This window comes from Chenopodium album, chromosome 25 (assembly GCF_948465745.1).
Source record: "Chenopodium album chromosome 25, dcCheAlbu1.1, whole genome shotgun sequence".
Lineage (NCBI taxonomy): Eukaryota > Viridiplantae > Streptophyta > Magnoliopsida > Caryophyllales > Amaranthaceae > Chenopodium > Chenopodium album.
The window spans coordinates 28,708,197-28,729,259 of record NC_137858.1 but is presented as its reverse complement, the minus strand read 5'-3'; the positions used below and the strand labels follow the sequence as shown (position 1 = coordinate 28,729,259).

Below are 21,063 nucleotides of genomic sequence, written 5' to 3'. Positions count from 1 at the left end.
AACCATATTCATCAAACATTTTGTTTAAAATTATTTTAATTGAACCTTAAAAAAAGTTGAAATACAATGTATTTTGTGTGCGGTTGACCACACCTTATGTCGACATATAAAAAAACAATGTAACTCCTATTACACTGATCGATTAATCCATGTAATGTTTTATGAGTAATCCCTTAAATAATCCTTAAAAAATATTGACCAAGTAACCCCTAACGAAGTAACTCCTGTAGCACTGACCGATTAATCTCTTTAACACTAACGAAATAACCCTCATATAGCTAGTCGTATGGTGTGATAAATTGTGTTTTATCTAAATGTTTTTTTGAAAATAATAATCGTAACACAAGTTAAAATACAGAAATAATGAAAACTAGACACTAAGGGCCTGTCCTCATTGACTGAAATGAGCTTAACTGGACTGATTAGAGTTGAACTGAACTGAAATGAATAATTTATAATAGAAGGAAATTAAGAGTTGAACTGAACTGTACTGAAATGAATTTATTAGAGCTGAATTGAACTGAAAATAATCGTATGAGAACATGCCCTAAAGGCCTATTCCAATTTACTGAAAACAATTAAACTAAACTAAAGTGATTGGGGCTAAACTGAACTGAACTAAGCTGAAATAAATTGTTTATGAGAGAAGAAAATTAAAAACTAAACTGAACTAATCTGCACTAAATTAAACTTAAATTAAGCTGAACAGAACAGACCCTGATAAGTAACAATAGAGCCACAAAGGATTAAAAAAAGCAATGGAGTCACGGAAGAAGTATCTTAAGAAAATACTCCGGCAAAGTTCAGGTAAATGGGTAAAGCTTGTCGTTAATCCCTTTAAAATACCGTAAAAAAATACTCCATTTTAAAAACCCGTAAATAAATACAATGTACTGTACTACGGAGTACTTCCCAATAAAAAAAATTTAAAAAAGTAAAGAAAAGTAAAAATAATACTCCCTCCGTCCCCAAATGATAGTCCCTTATGGGCAAAAATCACGGGAATTAAGAAACTTAAATAAAAGTAATAAAATTACATTGAAAATATAAATTTGCATTGGGTATGTAAAATAGTAGAGAGAGAAAGTAATAAAAGTACATTGAAAAACAAAATTTACATGAGAAAGTTAAATTTGCACAAATATTGTTGTAATTGGTGGAAGTTTTGATAAAAAATTGATATTAATGATACTTGAAAAAAGCAAATGGGACTATCAATTTGGGATTAAAAATAGGCCATAAGGGACTATCATTTGGGGACGGAGGGAGTATTAGCGCTTAATTTAAATTTTAATGCTATTAGGCAGCAGTCCCAAAAGATGAGTAGAGAGAGAAGAGAGATAAAAACTCTTTCTCCCTCTTCTCTTTCTCATCTCACTCTTCAATAAACACACTCACTTCCTTTCTCTCTCTTCTTTCTCTCTCTAAATTCTCTCATATTCAGTCCAAGATTCTCCTAATTCTTTCTTCTCATTCAACTAAGATCTCAGATTAATTAGGGTTTCCCCTATTTTTCCTTCATTATTCCCCCAATTTTTGAATCATTACATAAGCATTTCTTCCATTTTGGACGCATTTTAGTTGAACCAGATCGAAGAACCAGAGGCGTCGGAAAATGAGTGAATGCAGATAATTTTCAGTGGGTATTGAAGGGTTATTAATAATTAGTAATTTTTTGAGTTAATAATGACGATTAAAGTGGTCGTGAAGAACAAGAAGAAGGCGACGCTTTTGACCAAGGAAAGAGAAAAAAAGCACTCAAAAGATGTCTCCCTTGATAGGTATTGTTGCTTGTTATTGTCAATGAATTAGTGAGAAAAAAAAAAAAAAAAAAAAAAAAGAAGTTGGGAAACGAAAGCTACTCTTACTCAACCCAACCCATCCCACCTCATCTTTCTCTTTGATTTTTATTTTTTCGGTTTTTCATTTTAGTTTAAGATAAAAAAAAAAAAACACATAAATCTTTAAGCAAAATGCCTATGTACCAACCAACAAAGGTGGAGGTGGGTGGTGGAGGTCAAGTTTTAGATCTAGATACGGCGGTGAAGGATGGTGTGTTAGGCGGAGTAGAAGACAACGGTGGGTTTACGCCGTTGTCGGAGAAGCTGGATCTTAAGAAGATGATTGAAGAGTTAGAGGCAATAGAGGTGCCTACAGTTTTCATATGTCCAATTTCATTGGAACCAATGTTAGATCCAGTTACTCTTTGTACAGGTCAAACTTATGAGAGGTGTAATATCTTGAAATGGCTATCTTTAGGCCATTTAACTTGTCCCACTACAATGCAGGAGCTTTGGGATGATTCAATCACTCCTAATAAAACTCTTCAGCAATTGATTTATAGTTGGTTTTCCCAAAAATATATGGCAATGAAAAAGAAATCTGAGGATGTTCAAGGGCGAGTTTTGGAGATTTTGGAGAATTTGAAGAAATTAAAGGGTCAAGCTAGAGTTCAAGCTCTTAAAGGGCTTAAATTAGTTGTGGGTAATCATTTTTCAGCTAAGAAAACTATGGTGGATAATGGTGGGGTTGCTTTTTTGAGTTCTTTACTTGGTCCTTTCACTTCACATGCTGTTGGGTCTGAAGTGGTTGGGATTCTTGTTAATTTGAGTCTTGATTTCGAGTCAAAGTCGAATTTGACTCAACCCGCGAAGATCTCATTGATGGTTGATATGTTGAATGAGGGTTCTATTGAAACTAAGGTCAATTGTACTAAGTTGATCCAGGGTTTGATGGAGACTAAGGATTTCGACCCTGAGCTGGTGTCGAGTTTGAGCCTCTTGGTGGGTTTGTTGAAATTAGTCAAGGATAAGCGCAACTCGAATGGCATTCAACCAGGGCTTTCGCTGCTCAAGATGATAAGCTCACACGAGTGTGTTCGGAGTTCGATTGTGAGCATTGGGGCTATTCCTCAATTGGTTGATCTTTTGCCAAGTTTGAAAGCCGAGTGCTTGGAATTAGCACTCTCCATACTTGACAATTTGGCTAGTATTGAAGATGGGAGATTGGCCTTGAAAAATTGTCCCAACACAATACTAAATTTGGTGAAGCTATTGATGAGAATCTCCGAGAATTGCACTCAATTGTCATTGTCCATCTTGTGGGCAGTTTGCAAACTGTCACCTGAAGAGTGTGCGCCTATTGCAGTCGAAGCTGGCTTAGCAGCTAAGCTTCTGCTTGTCATCCAGAGTGGTTGCAACCCAGCATTGAAGCAACAATCAGCCGAGTTGTTAAAATTATGTAGTTTGAATTATACTGCTACAATTTTCATTTCCAAGTGTAAGCTTACAAGAACATTGCAATGAAAGTAAATGTTTGGCAGATAAAGTTAATTCTTGCATACTTACATCACTCAAATCATTCTTTAGCAAACAAATTTGTTGAAGATGTAATGCAAAGAGAAAAGAAGCAAGTGGAATGAGGTCTCTTAAGGAATGTTGTGCATATAAGAGAGACCTCAATCCATGGATCAGTTTTGCAGCTTACAAGTGATCCGGTTATCAGGAAGCGCCATAAACCCACCACTACTTCAGCTTCCGAATTGAGCAATAGCAGAACGAAGGTTCATTGCTCGTCGATTTGGTTATTGTACCTGATTTTAAAAATAAAGATCAGTGATAGTGATTCAGATTAGGATTAAGCTGTAAAGATACAGGTGACTTTCAGATTAAGCTGTAAAAATTGGAATTGCATAAATTCCATGGTTTTTTTGTTTGTGGGGTGATGATGAGACAATTAGGTCTACCAACATAGAAGTCTCCTCAGTCCTCATTGAAGAAGGTTAGATTTTGTAAAGATAGTCTTCAACATTTGATCAGTTTATGTACAATTTCAATCTTATTTCTGAGAATAACATTCAGATTTTCTTTCTTCTCTTTTGTGGCTGCTTCTGTTTGCTCTACATTACTGCTACACAGTGTCAAATTCTGGTCAATTCTTCAAGATTATTGAATACATAGTCAAATTCGAATATTCGATTTTTGAAATTCTGATTAAGTTCAAGGTCTTTACATAACCTAAACTGTGACTAAGTTCAGATTTTGAACAATATTTATGAATCAAACGTCAATCTTTTTAGATTCAGTTAAAGGTGAAAACTCATGTTTTGAACATCCCATTAAATTTGAAGTTGTAAATTTCCCAAAAAATTATAATGTGATGAAATTCAGGGTGACTCAGCAATGTCAGAGTGCTTAAGTGAGCAAAGAGATGATGAAAATCATTCACTGAAAACAGGGCAGTAGTATGCACTCTTATGATTTTTTTTCATAAATTCATTATTTTTCTTTTTATGGCAAAGGATATGTGATGGCTTTTGCAAATTTGTCACCTATCAGAAAGAAATGATATCTCATTGTTTTTAGGAAAGATGAGAGGAGAGGGAAGACAAAAGAAAAAAAAAAAAGATAAAGAAAAAGGTGATAAGTGGGGAAGTGAATGAAGACTTTCTCTGGGTTGAACAATACATTTTCCATCTTGGTCTTTCTGGTAATAATGACTCCCACAGTAGGGGAGACCCCTCTAGATTCTGACTTTAAGTACCATAGCTGTGGAACACACCCTAAGCTAATACTGATTTTGACTCTATCTAAAGTGACTTAATTTGAATCATCAATAATCCACTCTTTTATATCAAAATAATTGTTTTAATTTGGGTGTTTTTTTCTTCTTCTCTCTCTCTCTCTCTTTCGGTAATGCTATATGAAACCATTAAGGCTACAAATGAGCATTAATATACATGTCTTTATTTGGTAATATAGTTTAGAAATTTATGATAAAATGACGCGCAAATCAGCTTAATTAATGAATATATGACAAATTAGAGCTGTCAAAAGCTGACCCGACCCGAAATACCGATTTGAACCCGATTATTAACCGATCCGAACTCGATTATTAACCAACTCGTCTAAACCCGGAAAAATAGTGACCCGAACCCGATCTGACCTGACCTATAAGCAACCCTAGACTCGAGTTAACCCAAGTATTTGAGACCCGAACCCGAACATGAACCGACCTGGAGATGACCCGACCCAAATATAACCCGTAAATTATTAACCTGAATCGAACCCCACCTGAATCAAAATTGACTTTAACCCGTCAAAACCCAAATTTAACCCGACCCAAATTTAACCCAACTCGAAATTCAACTCGATCTATTTCAAACTCGAACCGAAATCAACACGACTTGTTATTGACCCGACCTGAAATCAACTCGACTTATTATTTTATACATCTTTATTATTGTCGATATTGACTAGCTAAATAAAGATATATGTTACATATATTGTAATCTACTTGTAAAGTCATAACTTCGTAAGGCTAAAACTACTCTATGTTAATATTGAAAGTATTTTGTCTTTACTTTAACGAACCCGCAAATTATTGACTTGAATCAAACCCGGCTTGGATCCAACGACTCGACTTGGAAAATGACTCGACCTGAACATAACCCGCAAATTATAGTCTTAAACCCAAGAATGACCTAACCTGATTATAACTCTCAAATTATTGACTTGAACCGAACCCCGACTCGAACTCGAGAATGACTCTAACCCGTTTTATCCCGTGAAAACCCGAATAAACCCAACCTATTTTTCAGCCGACCTGAATGTAACCCGACATAAACCCGACCCAATCCCGATAAGATGTATGACCCGACGTGACCAGACTCAAGCATGACCCAACCCAAACCCAAACCCAAACCCGACCTGTATAGGTTACTACATTAACCTGAATTGACCGACTCAAGTTGACCCGACTAACACTTATTCGACCGAAAGCCAGTCCGTCTACCCGAATTGACAGCTCTAGCCATTACACTACATAGCCCTAATTGAATTGTGGTAAGAAGGGAACTTATTTGAGTGGAAAAATAAAGGGATTCTGTCAAATAAGTTCAACGTCATTTGAATTAAGGGATATGAATATAATGTGAGGCTTGAATTGTGAGATACTTCATCATTTGAATACGGAGTATTAATTTTGAAAATACGGAGAATTAAGAATGTGAATTAAATAAAGAAAGTATTGAGGTTTGATTAATGAAGGGACAAGCGTTACAGCTTACAAGTACGAGTATAATATTAAAGTAGGATTAGAGTAATGAAACTTTAATTTAATGAAAGATTTAGTTTGACCAAGCATTTATTCATAGACTCATAGTCATTATTTGTTTCTCCGGGTCCAAAATGAACTTGGTCTTATCCGTTTAAAATAAGTATAAAGAAAAGGGGTTCGGAATGTGTAAAAACTGTATTGAAATTGGGGCATTAAAACTTTAATCCTGGTCACCAATATAAAATAATGTTGTAAGAGTAGAAAAAGAAAAAAAAAGAAATAGAGAAATGAAGATAAAGGTAAAAAAAATCTAATGAATATAGACAAAGTGGAGCCCAAGTAGTCAAAGTTTGAATGAAGTGACTTGTCTCCTCTCTACTAAGAACTCCATGTTGTGTTTGCCTTTGCCATATGAGTTTTCAGAACAACTGTTCCAACTTGTTTGAACCTTCAATTTACGAAGTATATACAACTAGCTGCTGATTAGCTGGTATTGAGGGGTGAGCATGGGTCGAATATCCAAGTCATTATATTTATCAGATTGGATATCTAATACTCCCTCTGTGTTTTTTTAAGTGATACATATTAACCGGCACATAGTTTTAGGCAATTTAATTGATTTAAATAAAATAAGAGGTAAGTGGGGTTGTGGAGTATTAAAAAATTGTTAAAGAAAGATATTGGGGTTAATAGTTTATTGAAAAGTAATGAATGTGAGAGGAAAGATATAACAAAAAAGTAGTAGTGGGTTTGGGTGGGGACCATGAGAGGATAGAGATATAATGTTTTAATGTATAATTTTGCCAAAAAAGGAAATGTATCACTTAAAAAAACACGGCCGGAAATGGAAAATGTATCACTTAAAAAAACACGGAGGGAGTACTCTTTTCGTTTTTAATACTTCCTCTGTATTTTGGTACTCTCTTTATATTTTAATACTTTCTCCGTTTTTTTAGTTGACATCGTTTGACTTTTACACTATTCATACAACAGACTTTGACTCACTTTTGTGATTTATAGATACGATAAAATATATTTATGTGGGATCTTGTTTGAATCGTGTCAATGTATATTTTATTAATATCCACTTTTTATAATTTTACAAGAAAAATGGAATCTAATAATCCCACCTTTAGTCGGTCTTCCATAAACAATCCTACCTTTTGAAATTCCAGAAACAATACCACCTTTGACCCTCATCTTCCACTAATGATCCCATCAAACAGGCTAATTTTTTTTTTTCTTTTTAAACTACATTTCTTCTCAAGCCACCAGTCCAATAACTACCATGGCCACCCCAACACTCACTCCTTACCGCCACCCCACCGACCAAACCATCACGAAACTCTCCAACCACATTGGAAAATCCTATAACCACCCCCAAAACCCAACCCTCACCTCGAAAACTCCACCCACACCCCTGAAAAACCCCACCCCAACCCTGAAACTCAATCCTCAGCCCTGAAATACTCCACCCAGCCTCGAAAAACGCCACCCATCGTCTCTCAATTCGATTTTTGGTTTATTAAACGCAAATTATGATTTCAATCATCTGAAAAATCGAATTGAAAGGGAATTGATGAATTTATAAGAGAGAAAGGAAAGAAGAAGGAGAAAGAGGGGTTCTGGTGCTCGTGCGATATGGGCTGCAGTTTGGGTTGGGTTTTTGGGGAAGCAAAGCGGCTGCGGCAATGGTTGCGAATGCTGATATTCGGGTTTTAGGGGTTGGGTTCCAGCACCTTGGAGAGGTAGGTTGGGTTGCCAGGGAAAGCAAGGGCGGGGATGGGGAGGGGATGTGGTGGTGAGGATGGGGAGGGGATGCGCTGGCTGGGGCTGGGGGTTTTGGTTTTTTTTTTTTTATCACTACCTCCGTTAACGGTTATTTGCAACATATATTATAAATGGATGCTAACTATTATGTACAACAAATGTTTTTTTTTCCTTTTTAGGTAATCATTTCTCTCTATCTCTCTCCTCATCACATGCACCCAACTTTTTCTCTCTCCATTTTACTCTCACAAACAAATTTTGCCTAGGAGTCTGTAAACACCCCTTTGTTGCAAATAATAGTTAACGGAGGAAGTAGTTTTGTTTGTTTGTTTTTTTTTAAAAAAAAAATAGATTAAACCTATTAAAATCTGACACGTGTCTTATAAGCTAAGAAAACCGGTTATCAAAACAATCCAACCGGTTAGGGATTGTTAATGGAAGATAGGAGTCAAAAGTGGGATTGTTTCTGGAATTTCAAAAGGTGAGATTGTTTATGGATGACCGACTAAAGGTGGGATTATTAGATTACATTTTTCCAATTTTACAATGTTGATAATAAGAGATATTAATCGTTAAAAACATGTGTTGGCAAGCGTGATAATAGAATGGTGTCAACTAAAAAAAAGCAGAGGAAGTATTTGCTCCATTTTCTTTTTGCGGTCGTGTAGGGAATATTTCAAGCATTATGATCCCAAACTTGAACCCCACTGTGATCATACACTAAAGTACGGTGGCATTCCAAAGGGAAAGAAAAAGAGCAAAAAGAGCAAAAAGAGTCGCCAACAAGTTTTAGGAACTTGTAAACCCAAAAGACAATCCAAAAGGACCATCAACTACTCCATAAGGTCTTGAACCAAATAGGGTCCGGGGATGAGGGTACGAATCCAATCTACAAAAGAAAGGACCCGCCCTATAAAATAGGCCTCTACTTTGTTCTGCTCGTATTTATGTGCGCTTTTCGAATAACATACAAACATCATATTAAACCTACCCTGTTTAATCTATGTTGGTTGAATATTAATGCACAAATAATACTATTATTGGCGATCACTTGAGTTAAAATCACATTAGCCTAAACCAAATTAATAATTATCTTATTAAGCGTGATTTCAAGTACAAATTCCCTTTAACAATCATAAAAGGTGTGATCAAGCAATAACAATAAAACATAAGTAATATCAAGCAACATAATAATAAATCAATAACAATAATGATAATAGCATGATAAGGCGTAATAAAGCTCAATAATAATATCAAGATCCTAGGCATGATACTAACAAGGTTAATAACAAACCCTAGCATGTCACTAAACAATAAAGATCGAAGCTTCAAACCTAACATGGTACTAACATGATAACATGACATTACAGAGCATAAAATAACATCCTAACATGATACTAGAAAGCATTAAAAGCATCCTAACATGATACTAAGAATTAAACATTAATAAACATGCTTTCTGCATTGAAAGAGAGTAATAAGATTACATACTTTGAAGCCTCGTACCTCTTTCTAATAACAAAATACACAAGTTAGTAACTTCAATGAAAATAATAAAGAAATTAAAGAATTAAAGAATTAAATTGAAATCAAATTAAATAAAGTTTTGACTAGATTTGGACCAAACCCTCAGAAATTATCAACCCTTGCACGTCTAGGGCGAAGGCAACTTCGAACTTGGATAAGTGATTCAAGATCTTGTGAATGCGGAATATTGTTTGTAAAAAGCTAGTTTAGAAAAAGAGAGAAAGATTAAGAATTAAGTAATTCTTGAGAGGGAATAGAGAGAATTAAGGAAGAGTTAATGAGAATTGATGAGAGATGATTCTGAAAACAAGGATTCGGACCCTATTTATAATGAAAATAGTCCGAAAAATCATAGAATTTGATAAGGAATAAAACTACACGCTGTCGCCAGGAATCGACTCTGTCGCGAGGCGACAGGGCCTGTCGCGTGGCGACAGACTTGTCGTTTGGCGACAACCTGTATTAGCGCGTTTTCTTCACGCGGAATCCGATCTTTAATCAACTTGATCTACGGAATCCGTACAGAAGATAAAATATGTATTTTTAAGATAACAAAATAATATTTTACTCCAAATAAAAGTCTATTTTAAAATAATTAATTATTAAATCTAATAATATTAGAATCAAAAAGAATCTTCAAGAAACTTCTAGAAAATTATAATTAATCCTAATAATTTTAGGAATAATAATTAACATTGGGCCCTCCTCTAGATCATTGGGCCGTATTTAAATAATTAACCAGGCCCAGTTTAGTATTTTGGCCATAACTTCCTCAATATTCATCGGAATTGGGCTTATAATATATCGTTGGAAAGGTCTTTTCGAGCCCCATCCATCTACACTATTATTGGACCTTAATTATGGACCAAACTAAATTGGTTTGGCTATTTTCAAATAAATAAAGTCATTTTCAAAAACAGAGAGAAGAGAACTTTAATTAAACTAAACCGCAACACTTGACTTTCAACCACTTTCACCTAATCCGATTATGGTTCGACGTGAAAGACATTCATCACTGGGTTTGGTTTGAGGAGACACAAATGGGTGTCTACAGGTCGTATTTTATTACTTGTGCTATTTCTCTCTCTCTTTTTTTTTTTTTGAAAACTTTTAACAATATCTTACTAATTTTCTCCCCACTAATAGTCGACTCATATCATATTTTACTATTTTTCATATTCACTCTCCTCCCCCACTTATACTCACTTTTGCCTTTTCATATTTTTTTTTATTCTTCAACAAACCTTAGTTCCATCATAATATTATACTTTCTACAATTCCTCCTAAAACTCCGTATATGGAGGAATGAAACAAGTAATAAAATACGGAAGAAATACATGCTTTATTAATCTGGAAACAATTTAAGGACGAACAATAAATGTTCTCCCTTTGTCCCTAAATTACATTCCTACTTCTCTCTATTATGTGAGGAATAAATGTTAGAAGTAGGAATGTAATTTAGGGATGGAAAAAGTATTAATTTATTACTCCATTTGTTTATTTTTGTTTGTCCTATTTAGATTATGCGTGCAATGTCTTTAAGATGCTCCTTTGATCAATAATATCTAATACTGTATATTATTAAAAAATTATAAAATCTTGATATTATAAAACTATACATCAAGACGAATCCAACAATACATTACATGACTATAAATTTTTATACGTATTAATGTGAATTTTGGATCAAATTTTTAAAAGTTTGACTATGAAAAGTCAAAATGGGACAAATAAAAAGAAACAAAGGGAGTAGGGATGGCAGTGGATCTGGACCCGACCCGGATTCGTGGATCCAGATCCGTTTTTCACGGATCTGGGTCCTCAAATTTGGACCCGACGGATCCGGGTCGGATCTGGGTCCTACTGAAAAAAACGGATCTGGATCCGGGTCTAACTCATGGACCCGGACCCGGATCCGTTTTATAAATTCATTATATAAAATTAAAATAAAAAAACTGAAATTTGTTATGGTCACAAACTCACAACTTTCGGCCCAACTAATGTAAGATTCATACAATTTACAATTTTACAAACCCTAGCTTCCTCTCTCTAGTTTTCATTCTCTATCTCTTCACCCGTACTCCCTGTCAAATCGGCGGCGACCTCCAATGCGGCGGCGAACCTTCCCCAACCGTGACTTCGTGAGCCTACCTCCGTTCAGATCATCAGTAAATCTCGTGCTTTGTTGCTGATATGTGAAGTAGATTTTGTTCGAATTTATGTTTTTATTTTAGCACTAATTCTAACAATGAGGGTGGTATCTTCCTTCTTGGTGAATGGAACACATGCGAGGATTAACAAGCTACTGTAGTATTTTATGTTACTGTTGTTGGTCTTTGTCTTGTGCTCCCTTCTCTAGTTCTCTTTCTTTGTTTTTTATTTTTAAAGTAAGATAGTAGTAGTTCATTTTTGTTTTTGTTTAAAATGCGTTTTTTTTATTACATTTGTTTCAAAAAATAGGCAAAATGTGTAGCACCCGTTTTGGACCCGGATCCGGATCCAGATCCGTTGGATCCATCGGATCTGGATCCGGGTCTTCATTTTCCAGACCCGACGGATCCGGGGCGGATCTGGATCCAAGGTTGAAAAACTGATCTGGATCCGGGTCCATCCGGATCCGGTCCAGATCCGACTCGTTACCATCCCTAAAAGGGAGTATTGAAGTACAGTAGGATATTGGAGGACAAAAAAAAAATTAAAAAAAATATAAAAAAAAAAACTGAAAAAGCAATAGTGGGTAACTTGGGAGGAGAGAAAGGTTAAAAAAATATTTAACATGATATGAAGAGACTACTAATGAAAAAGAAAATACTGAAACATTCATATAAGTTTCCAAAAATTGAGATAAAGCACTAATTAAAATACGACCGAAAATGAAAGCACTTATTAAATATAATTGACCTGGTTCAAAATAACTTATTGTGAACCACTAATATTAGTGACATTAGGCCGTTTTACTAATTACACAAAGATCACTACATTAAAAAAATAGATAAAAAAATAAAATAAAGGTTATTATATCAAAATAAAAGTTATTGTGTTACTATAATTAAATGTCATAAGCGGTTAATTTTTTAAAATAAAAGTTATAATATAATGGTCAATATGAAAAATAAAAGTCACTATGTTAAAAGTAAGATCACTATAACATAACATCGGTTAACACGTGTATACTTAATTCAGGTTCACAATAATATTATTGTGAACCAGGTCGGTATGTTATAATTGCCCATGTATAGACTTTAAATCCAGATTAATATTATTGTGAACCAGGTCCACACAGATTTTTTTTCCTCTTGAGGCCCATTGGCTTAGAGTCCAATGTAAATTGGGCTTGTAACTTTAAAGTCAAATAAATTAAAAATTAGGTCTAACAAACACTCATAATTATTTTTATTTTTTTATTTTATTTTTTTTGGGCAAAGAATCTGTATAACCTTTAAAAGTTGGCAAAAATATAATCCATATACCTTCGCTTCACATTACTCGCAATAGAGGAATATTCAATCTCTCATCATTGTGAGTAATGCAAAGTGGAGGTAGTATAAGAAATGAAATTAGAATTAATTGTACGGTGAAATACCCTTGAAAAAACCGAGATTATTTGTATCGGTTCATTTCCCAAAATACTTTTACTTTGACAAAACTTGATTTCAATCAATAAAGTTCCTGTATATATCTTCCCCTAGCAATATTTCTATGCCACATCTTATGAACCTCAAAAGTATTGGTGCTCAAATGCACATTGTTAGGAGAAAGAGACGTAGAAGATGAACAAAAGTTGGTCTAAAAACTTCCTTTGACTAGGGAAAAATTAATGAGATTACTAACAACATGACAAAGTCATGAGTAATTTGCCTAACTTAAAAAGGTGCATAAAAAAGGGCAGTTAGGTATATCCATTATTAGAGGGCAAAATAACAAACTTATAGAAGAAGCCCAGCCCATCACTCTGTTAAGCATGAACAAGGAATACTCAACACCTTGCCATAAAGATCTCATATTGTAAGTAATAACTTGCACGGCCATCAACCAGGATCTTCACTTTTTGAATTAACCTAACAGACCATGGTTAAGGTTTACCAATCAATGTTTTTGATGTTCCATTAATTCACCATTACAAACCTAAGTTCTATTTATTTCTTTATTATTATTATTATTATTATTATTATTATTATTATTATTATTATTATTATTACTATTATTTTTTATTTTTATTTTTTTTTGTTTTTTTAAAACTATGGAGTAATTTTTTTTTTGTTTTTTTGTTTTTTTTTTAGTGCAAACTCGGTTTATAACAATATTACTAGTGAGTAGGCCGGGCGTTGCCTCATGTTACTACGTTTATAGTTATGCAACTGCTAATTTTAAGAGCATATAATAGTGTGTATGTAGTATGTGTCTTCAATACTTTATAGCATAATATAATTTATTGTACAAGCTTAAAGCATAACTGACAATTAGTCTAGATGGTTGAACAATAACCTTTCTTTTAAGAGGTCAAGTTGTAATACCCCGTATTTTCATACGTGTTTTCTAATTAATTAGTTAAGAAATATTTTATAAAAAGGGTATTTTAGTAAATTTATTATTTGGAGCCAAAATAATATTTGAATTTTGGCGCCAAAAGTATTTTGAAAACTAATCATTATTTTGGATAAGATTTATTATCCATTTATCTTATCTTAAAAATCGGATTATTTACATATTTCGGATATTTTAATTAAAGCAAAATTATATTTTATTAATTATATTAAATGGCCGAAAATTCTCATTTATTTAGCTAGGAAATTTAGATTTCCTATGTATAGAAAATCTGATTTTCTTAGTTAATGATTGGTGAATAATTGGTATTTAATTAATTAATTATTTATTTAATTATTCTATATTATTTACACAATTATTTTTATTCCTTAAACCGAACAAAATCTTCCTAAATACTAGTAAGGGAATCTCCTATTTTCCTTAATTCTAATTCTCCATCTTTTTAGTATCCAATCATCATATTCTCTTGCCTTTTGTTCATCTTGATTATTCCCCAAGTAATTCTAATTTCCTTATTATTTTTCATGACATACATACCTTCCATATTCAAGTATACACAATCACCTTAATATCCAAACTTTCCTTAATTCTGTATTCACTTCTCCAAGTAATCACTTAAACCCTAATTACCATAATTCTTCCTACATTTTCCTACCATAATTCATGCTCATACTAGCCTATAAATACCCCTTCATACCTCTTACATTCTTCACACCAATTCTCTTCTTTTCTTCTCCTCAATTTTACACAAATAATCCCGTTTATCTTTGAATCCAATTTTCGAGCACTTCTGGTCAGTTTTTGGGGTATTGACGTTTCACAGAAGATTGTTCCTCTCGAAAAATCCTTGAGGTTAGGATCAAGAATCAACCAATTCGGAGTTATATAGAAGGAGTTATAGCCTCTGCAAGTTCTGCCTATTATTTCCTACGCAAATCCAATTCTTCTCTTTTCCTTGGTTTCTTATCTTTTCTTTTTCTCTTCTCTTATTCAATTATTATTATTATTATTATTATTATTATTATTATTATTATTATTATTATTATTATTATTATTATTATTATTATTATTATGGGGGATTTATAAAAATTATTATGAGTAGTTTTAATTATATAAAATCATATTTTAATGATGTTTATGAGAAATTAATTAAAAGGTTCATGTACATATAGTTGGGGGTTTTTAATTATTTGTTAACCTTATATTGATTAAGGTTATATTTATTTGTAGGGTGTGTTCTATCAAGATTCTTGAGGTTCTTTTGGTGTGTATAGCTAAGCAAGGATCAAGGTACGTTAGATGGCTAGATACCTTTGAAAGTGATTGGTTTGAATAACATGTTTTATTTGATTTGATTGGTGATTGGAATTAAATTGATTTGAATTATGATTTTGAAATAAATTATGTTTGGAGGTATTGATAAAAGTATTTTGAATGATTGATTTTTAAATCATGTTTTGAATGGTTTGATCGAATTACTTATCATGTTTAAAGGAATTGATTTGAAAAGTTTATTGAATTAAATAAAAGGTTTTTTTCAAGGAAGAGTTATTGATTTTGAAAAGTATTAATATGAGATTTTATTCTCAAGTATTTATTTAAAAGGTTTTGATTTTGAAAGTATGTGGAAAGAGTTTGAATTATATTGGAATTATTGGATATTAAAAGGATTTATTATTGAACCATTGAAATATTATTATTAATGCTTTATAAGCATGTTGGTAATCCCACTATGCGGATTTAATTTATTGATAAGATTATGGACTTTGTATGACCTAGTCTTTCCTCAAGAATAGCCTTGTAATATAAGGAGACTAGCTTGGGGGGTGTGCACACTTGGGTGAGAAATTGGATTTAAAGAAATTGGTTCAAAAAAGAATTAAATTTTTAAAGGAATTGGTTTATCAATTATTTTGAATGTTGAATCATTGGAATTGGTTTTGAATCATGAGTTTTGGAATTATTGGATTATTTATTGGAATTGGTTTTAAAAGCATGTTTGCAAATAAATTGAGTTTACATTATCTTGCACTTATCAAACTTAGCATATTTTGCTAATCCGTATTTCCTATTTGTTTTGGTTCGCCCTGTTTACCGTAATGGTAAGCAGTGTTGACTATTTTCAGGTGGAGTCATGAATGAGCATATGGTAGTCCCGGGATTTGCTTCACCTAGTTTAGGAATGTTGGTCTTGTCTTTATTTTTGAGCACTCATAACAATGTTACTATTATTATAAGTATTAATAAAAGAAAGTTGAGTTTCCGCTGCAAAGTATTGATTTTATTTAGTAAGTTGAGTAGCCTTGTGTAATCACGCGGCGGTAATACGCCCAAGTCTATCTCTACGGTATAATTATACGTATTATATTGGTATTTCCGTAGAGGGAGATTTGGGGGTGTTACACAAGTAGTGTTCGCACCTTTTCATCCATATATTATTTTTTTTTCAATATAGTTGATGAGACAACATGGAATATGGTTGGTTGGCATTTTAAGGTGTTGAGTGGATGACATGACATAATAAGAAATTGAGTAAGTGACGTGGCGAAATGAGGGAGTCTACGTGGCGCATAGACGTTTTTAGTAATGCCTTTTTATTAGTATAGATTGTATATTGAATATTTTTAGGGTAACTTTTAGTCAATTTAGCATAACTTTAACCTTTTGAGATAACTTTTAACTGATACTTGTATAATTTAATATATGGATGATGAGATAATTTTCATAAGGGTAAAATAATTACTTTCCTTATTAAAAATTGAATGTTACTCTAGCTTTAATAACTTTTACATTGAGATCATGTGAGAACCTAAGGCTAAAATTAGAACAAGGAACTAATCAAGGCCCTTAGATCATTATAATTGGATGGAGAAGGTGTTCCCGTGCTCATTAATGACATTTTTATAATTCCGCGACTTTTCAAATTGATTCCTAGTTTTTAACTTTTAAGGCAATTTCATTTGTTTTATGAATGATTTCATTTACTTTTACTAATTGTAGACACCCATTTGTGTCTCCCCAAAACCAAACCCAGTGATGAATACCTTTCACGTCGAATGATAATCGAATGATGTGAAAGTGTGAAAATGTCTAGTGTCGCGGTTGTCTTTATTTAAAATCCTTCTTTCTGTTTTTTGAAAATCTGCTCTATTTATGAAAATAGCCAGCCCAATTTAGTTTGGTCCATGATAAGGGTCCAATAATAGTGTAGTTAGATTGGGGTTGAAAAGAGCTTACTAACGATATATTATAAGCCCAATTCCGATGAATAATGAGGAAGTTATGACCAAAATACTAAACTGGGCCCGATTTGATTCTTACATGTGGCCTAATGATGTAAAGGAGGGCCTATTATTAATTATCATTCCTAAAGCTATTAGGATTGATTATAGTCTTCTAGAATTATCTAAAAGGTTCTCTTAAATTCTAATAGCATTAGGATTGATAATTATGTTTTAAAGAGTTTTATAAATGTTTTTATGAAAATATGGTTTTAACCTTAAACGCAGATTTTACGACTTAATCATATTAAGAAGTGGATTCCGCGTGGAAAATGTGTGATTTTCTAACACAGCGCCTGGCGCTACACCTGTCGCCTGGCGTTGGAGTGCAGCGCCTGGCGCTGCGACATGATGTGTTTTATTCCGTTTGCAACTCGATCTCTTTTCTATCGGTTTCCGAACTATTTTTCTATAAATAGGGTCCTTGGACCTCTGTTTTCAATCATCAACAATAATCCAAAATTCTCTAACTCTCTCTCTCTCTCTCTCTTGAGCAATATAACTTTCTTTCTCCCTCTAGCTTTTCTAAACTAGACTTTTCAAAATACACCATTTCACATTCATAAGATCTAAACACACCTAGCCAAGTTCGAAGCTTCGCCCTAGACGTGAAAGGTTGATAATTTCTGAGGGCTTGGTCCAAATCTAGTTTAAACTTTTTAACTCTTTATATCAATTATTTAATTTAATTATTTGATTTATTGTTTTCTTGAAGTTTACAAACGCGTGTATTTTGTTATTAGAAAGAGGCACGAGGCTTCAAAGTAAGTAATTAGCTTACTTCCTATTTTTTTGATGTAGAAAGCATGCTTAGATTTGATTAAATCCTAGTATCATGTTAGGATGTTATTTATTGCTTTCTAGAATAATGTTTAAGTTGTTTCTTATGCTTTCTAATAGCGTGTTAGTTTCATGTTAGGGATAAAGCTTTGGTCTTTATTGTTTAGTGACATGCTAGGGTTTGTTATTAATCATGTTAGTATCATGCCTATGATCTTGCTATTCTTATTAAGCTTTATTATGTTTATGATTATTATGATGATTGTTATGGTTGTTATGATTGTACTGTTAATAATATTATGTTGCTTGATATATATTATTGTTATTGTTTGATCACACCTTTTATGTAGGTTTTAAAGGGAATTTGTATTTGAAATCACGCCTAATAATATAATTGATAATTTTGGTTTAGGCTAATATGATTTTAATTCAAGTGATCGCCAATAATAGTTTTGTTTGTGCATTAATATTCAACCAACATAGATAAACAGGTTTAGGGTTAACCTAATGATTAGCGCACATGAATATGAGAAGAATAAAGTAGAGGCTTATTTTATAGGGCGGGTTCTTTCTCTTTTAGATTGAATTCGTACCCTCATCCCTGAATATCCAGTCATGGTTCCAGACCTATGGAGTTAGCGATCTCATGGATCGTGAAGGGGTGTAACCTTCACCCTGTGAACGGTTTACAAGTTACTAAAACTTGTTGGAGACTCATTTGCTCTTGTTTGCTGCCTTTTGGACGCCACCAAGATTAAGTGTATGATCACAGTGGGGTTTTGTAGGGAACATTTCTGTTGGGGTTTGGTGAGTCCGACTCACCGCGGAAACAACCCCACCCGAGGAACCACTCGCAATAATTAAAATCATAAAGCATAAATAAATAATCACAAAGAAAAGATAACGAATCTTACCCTCGAAGCGAGCTTCGCCCAAAACCCGGGGCTCTTACTTGAAAGCTACGAGCACGTCAAGCGCCGCGCCTCCGACGGTATCCACCCACAAAAGGGCGAACACAACTTTAAGGTCTACTACCTTGGGGTTAGCAAGATCCGACCAAAACCCGAGTGTTATATGAGTTTAAGAGTTTTCCCAAAAATTATGGAATGCTCTTTTTAACTCCCACTCAAGCACTTTTCTCCAAATCCCAAGGTTGGTATTTATAGAGGAAAGTATGAGTGGGAATTTCTATCCCATCAATGTGGGATCATGAAATTCCTCAAATTAATTTAAAGCTAAATTAAATTAAAATTGCAAACTAATAATAAATCTACAAGTGGCATTACCATGTGAGATGGGTTGGTGAGGACCACATGGAGAGTAGGGGACCATACTTGCTCCCCACTCAATACTCTCCTTGTGCCACATGTCCTCACTCACTTACTCCCATTTTCCATACTTCCCCTTAACCCACGGCCCTATGGTCCGAGCCAAGCCACGAGCCAAGCCCGAGCCCGCCCCGAGCCCAGCCCGCACCTAGCCCGCACCCAGCTGCTGCTGTGGCGCGGTGCGGCTGCGGCTGTGGCGCGGTGCGACTGCTGCTGTGGCGCGGCTGCTGCTGTGCCTAGCCGCGGCTGGCCGTGGCTGCTAGCACGGTGCGCTAGCTCGCACCAGCCAGCCATGGCTCGGCTTGGTGCTTGCTAGCCACCTTTGCTAGGACATTTTGCCCCTAGCATTCGGATGCTCGGGGCACTCCGATGCTAGGGGTATTTTTGGGAATATGGTTGATTTATTATTATTTTGCGCGTCTCGTCTTTTATCATTTTGACTCGACTTCCGACGATCGGTTTCGACGCAGCTCGAATTACCGACGTCTAAATATTTAACACTCAGGCGACGAATTAATTTCTTCCGAATTAATTCGTCGAGTTGGTTCGCATATATTTGCTTAGGTGTGACCCGAAGGGTTCAGTCAAGATTAAGCTGTAATATTAATTATATTAATATTACTGATCGGAAGCGGCCTCCACCCAGGCATTCCGATCACTTGACCTTACTGAATATATTAGCTTTCTAATAATTTTGAACCCGCTATCAGAATAATACACTTGTTCGAAGGACACCATTCCTTTCAATTTCAAGCACCAACCCCAAGATTGAACCCCACTGTGATCATACACTAAAGTATGGTGGCGTCCAAAGGGAAAAAAAAGAGAGCAAAAGGGTCACCAACAAGTTTTAGGAACTTGTAAACCGTTCACGAGGTGAAGGTTACAACCCTTAACGATCCATGAGATCGTCAACTCCAAAAGGTCTTGAACCAAATAGGGTTCGGGGATGAGGGTACGAATCCAATCTACAAAAGAGAGGACCCGCCCTATAAAATCGGCCTCTACTTTATTCTACTCGTATTCATGTGCGCTTTCTGACTAACATGCAAACATTATATTGACCCTAAACCTGTTTAATCTATGTTGGTTGAATATTAATGCACAAATAAATCTATTATTGGCGATCACTTGAATTAAAATCATATTAGCCTAAACCAAATTATCAATTATCTTATTAAGCGTGATTTCAAGTACAAATTCCCTTTAAACATGCATAAAAGGCGTGATCAAGCAATAACAACAAATATCAAGCAACATAATAATAACAATAATCAAAATCATAATCATATCAACGCTAAAGCAAAATAATAGCAAGATCCTAGGCATGATACTAACAAAGTTAATAACAAATCCTAGCATGTCACTAAGCATCAAAGATCAAAGCTTTAAACCTAACATGGTACTAACATGCTATTAGAAATAATAATAGACACCCTAATCATGATACTAGAAAGCAATAAAAATATCCTAACATGATACTAGGAATTAAACAAATCTAAACATGCTTTCTACATTGAAATTAAAAAGGGAGTAAGCTAATTAATTACTTACTTTGATGCCTCGTACCTCTTTCTAATAACAAAATACACGCGTAAGTAAACTTCAATAAATATTAAAATAAAAGAATTAAATTAGATAATTAAATAAAGTATTAAAAAGTTTAGACTGGATTTGGGACCAAACCCTTAGAAAAGTGTAAGCCTTTCACGTCTAGGGCGAAGGCAACTTCGAACTTGGTTAGGTGCTTCAAGATCTAATGAGTGCGGTATTGT

The 21,063-nt window shown here is 34.1% G+C and overlaps 1 protein-coding gene across 1 annotated transcript; it reads left to right on the top strand.

Moving 5' to 3' along the window:
* Positions 1 to 1,320: 1,320 nt before the first annotated feature.
* LOC145614936 (U-box domain-containing protein 30-like) lies at positions 1,321 to 3,874 on the top strand. The gene has a single exon (XM_081670013.1). The coding sequence runs from the start codon at positions 1,974 to 1,976 to the stop codon at positions 3,303 to 3,305; it is 1,332 nt and encodes a 443-aa protein (XP_081526139.1). The 5' UTR covers positions 1,321 to 1,973; the 3' UTR covers positions 3,306 to 3,874.
* Positions 3,875 to 21,063: the final 17,189 nt, after the last annotated feature.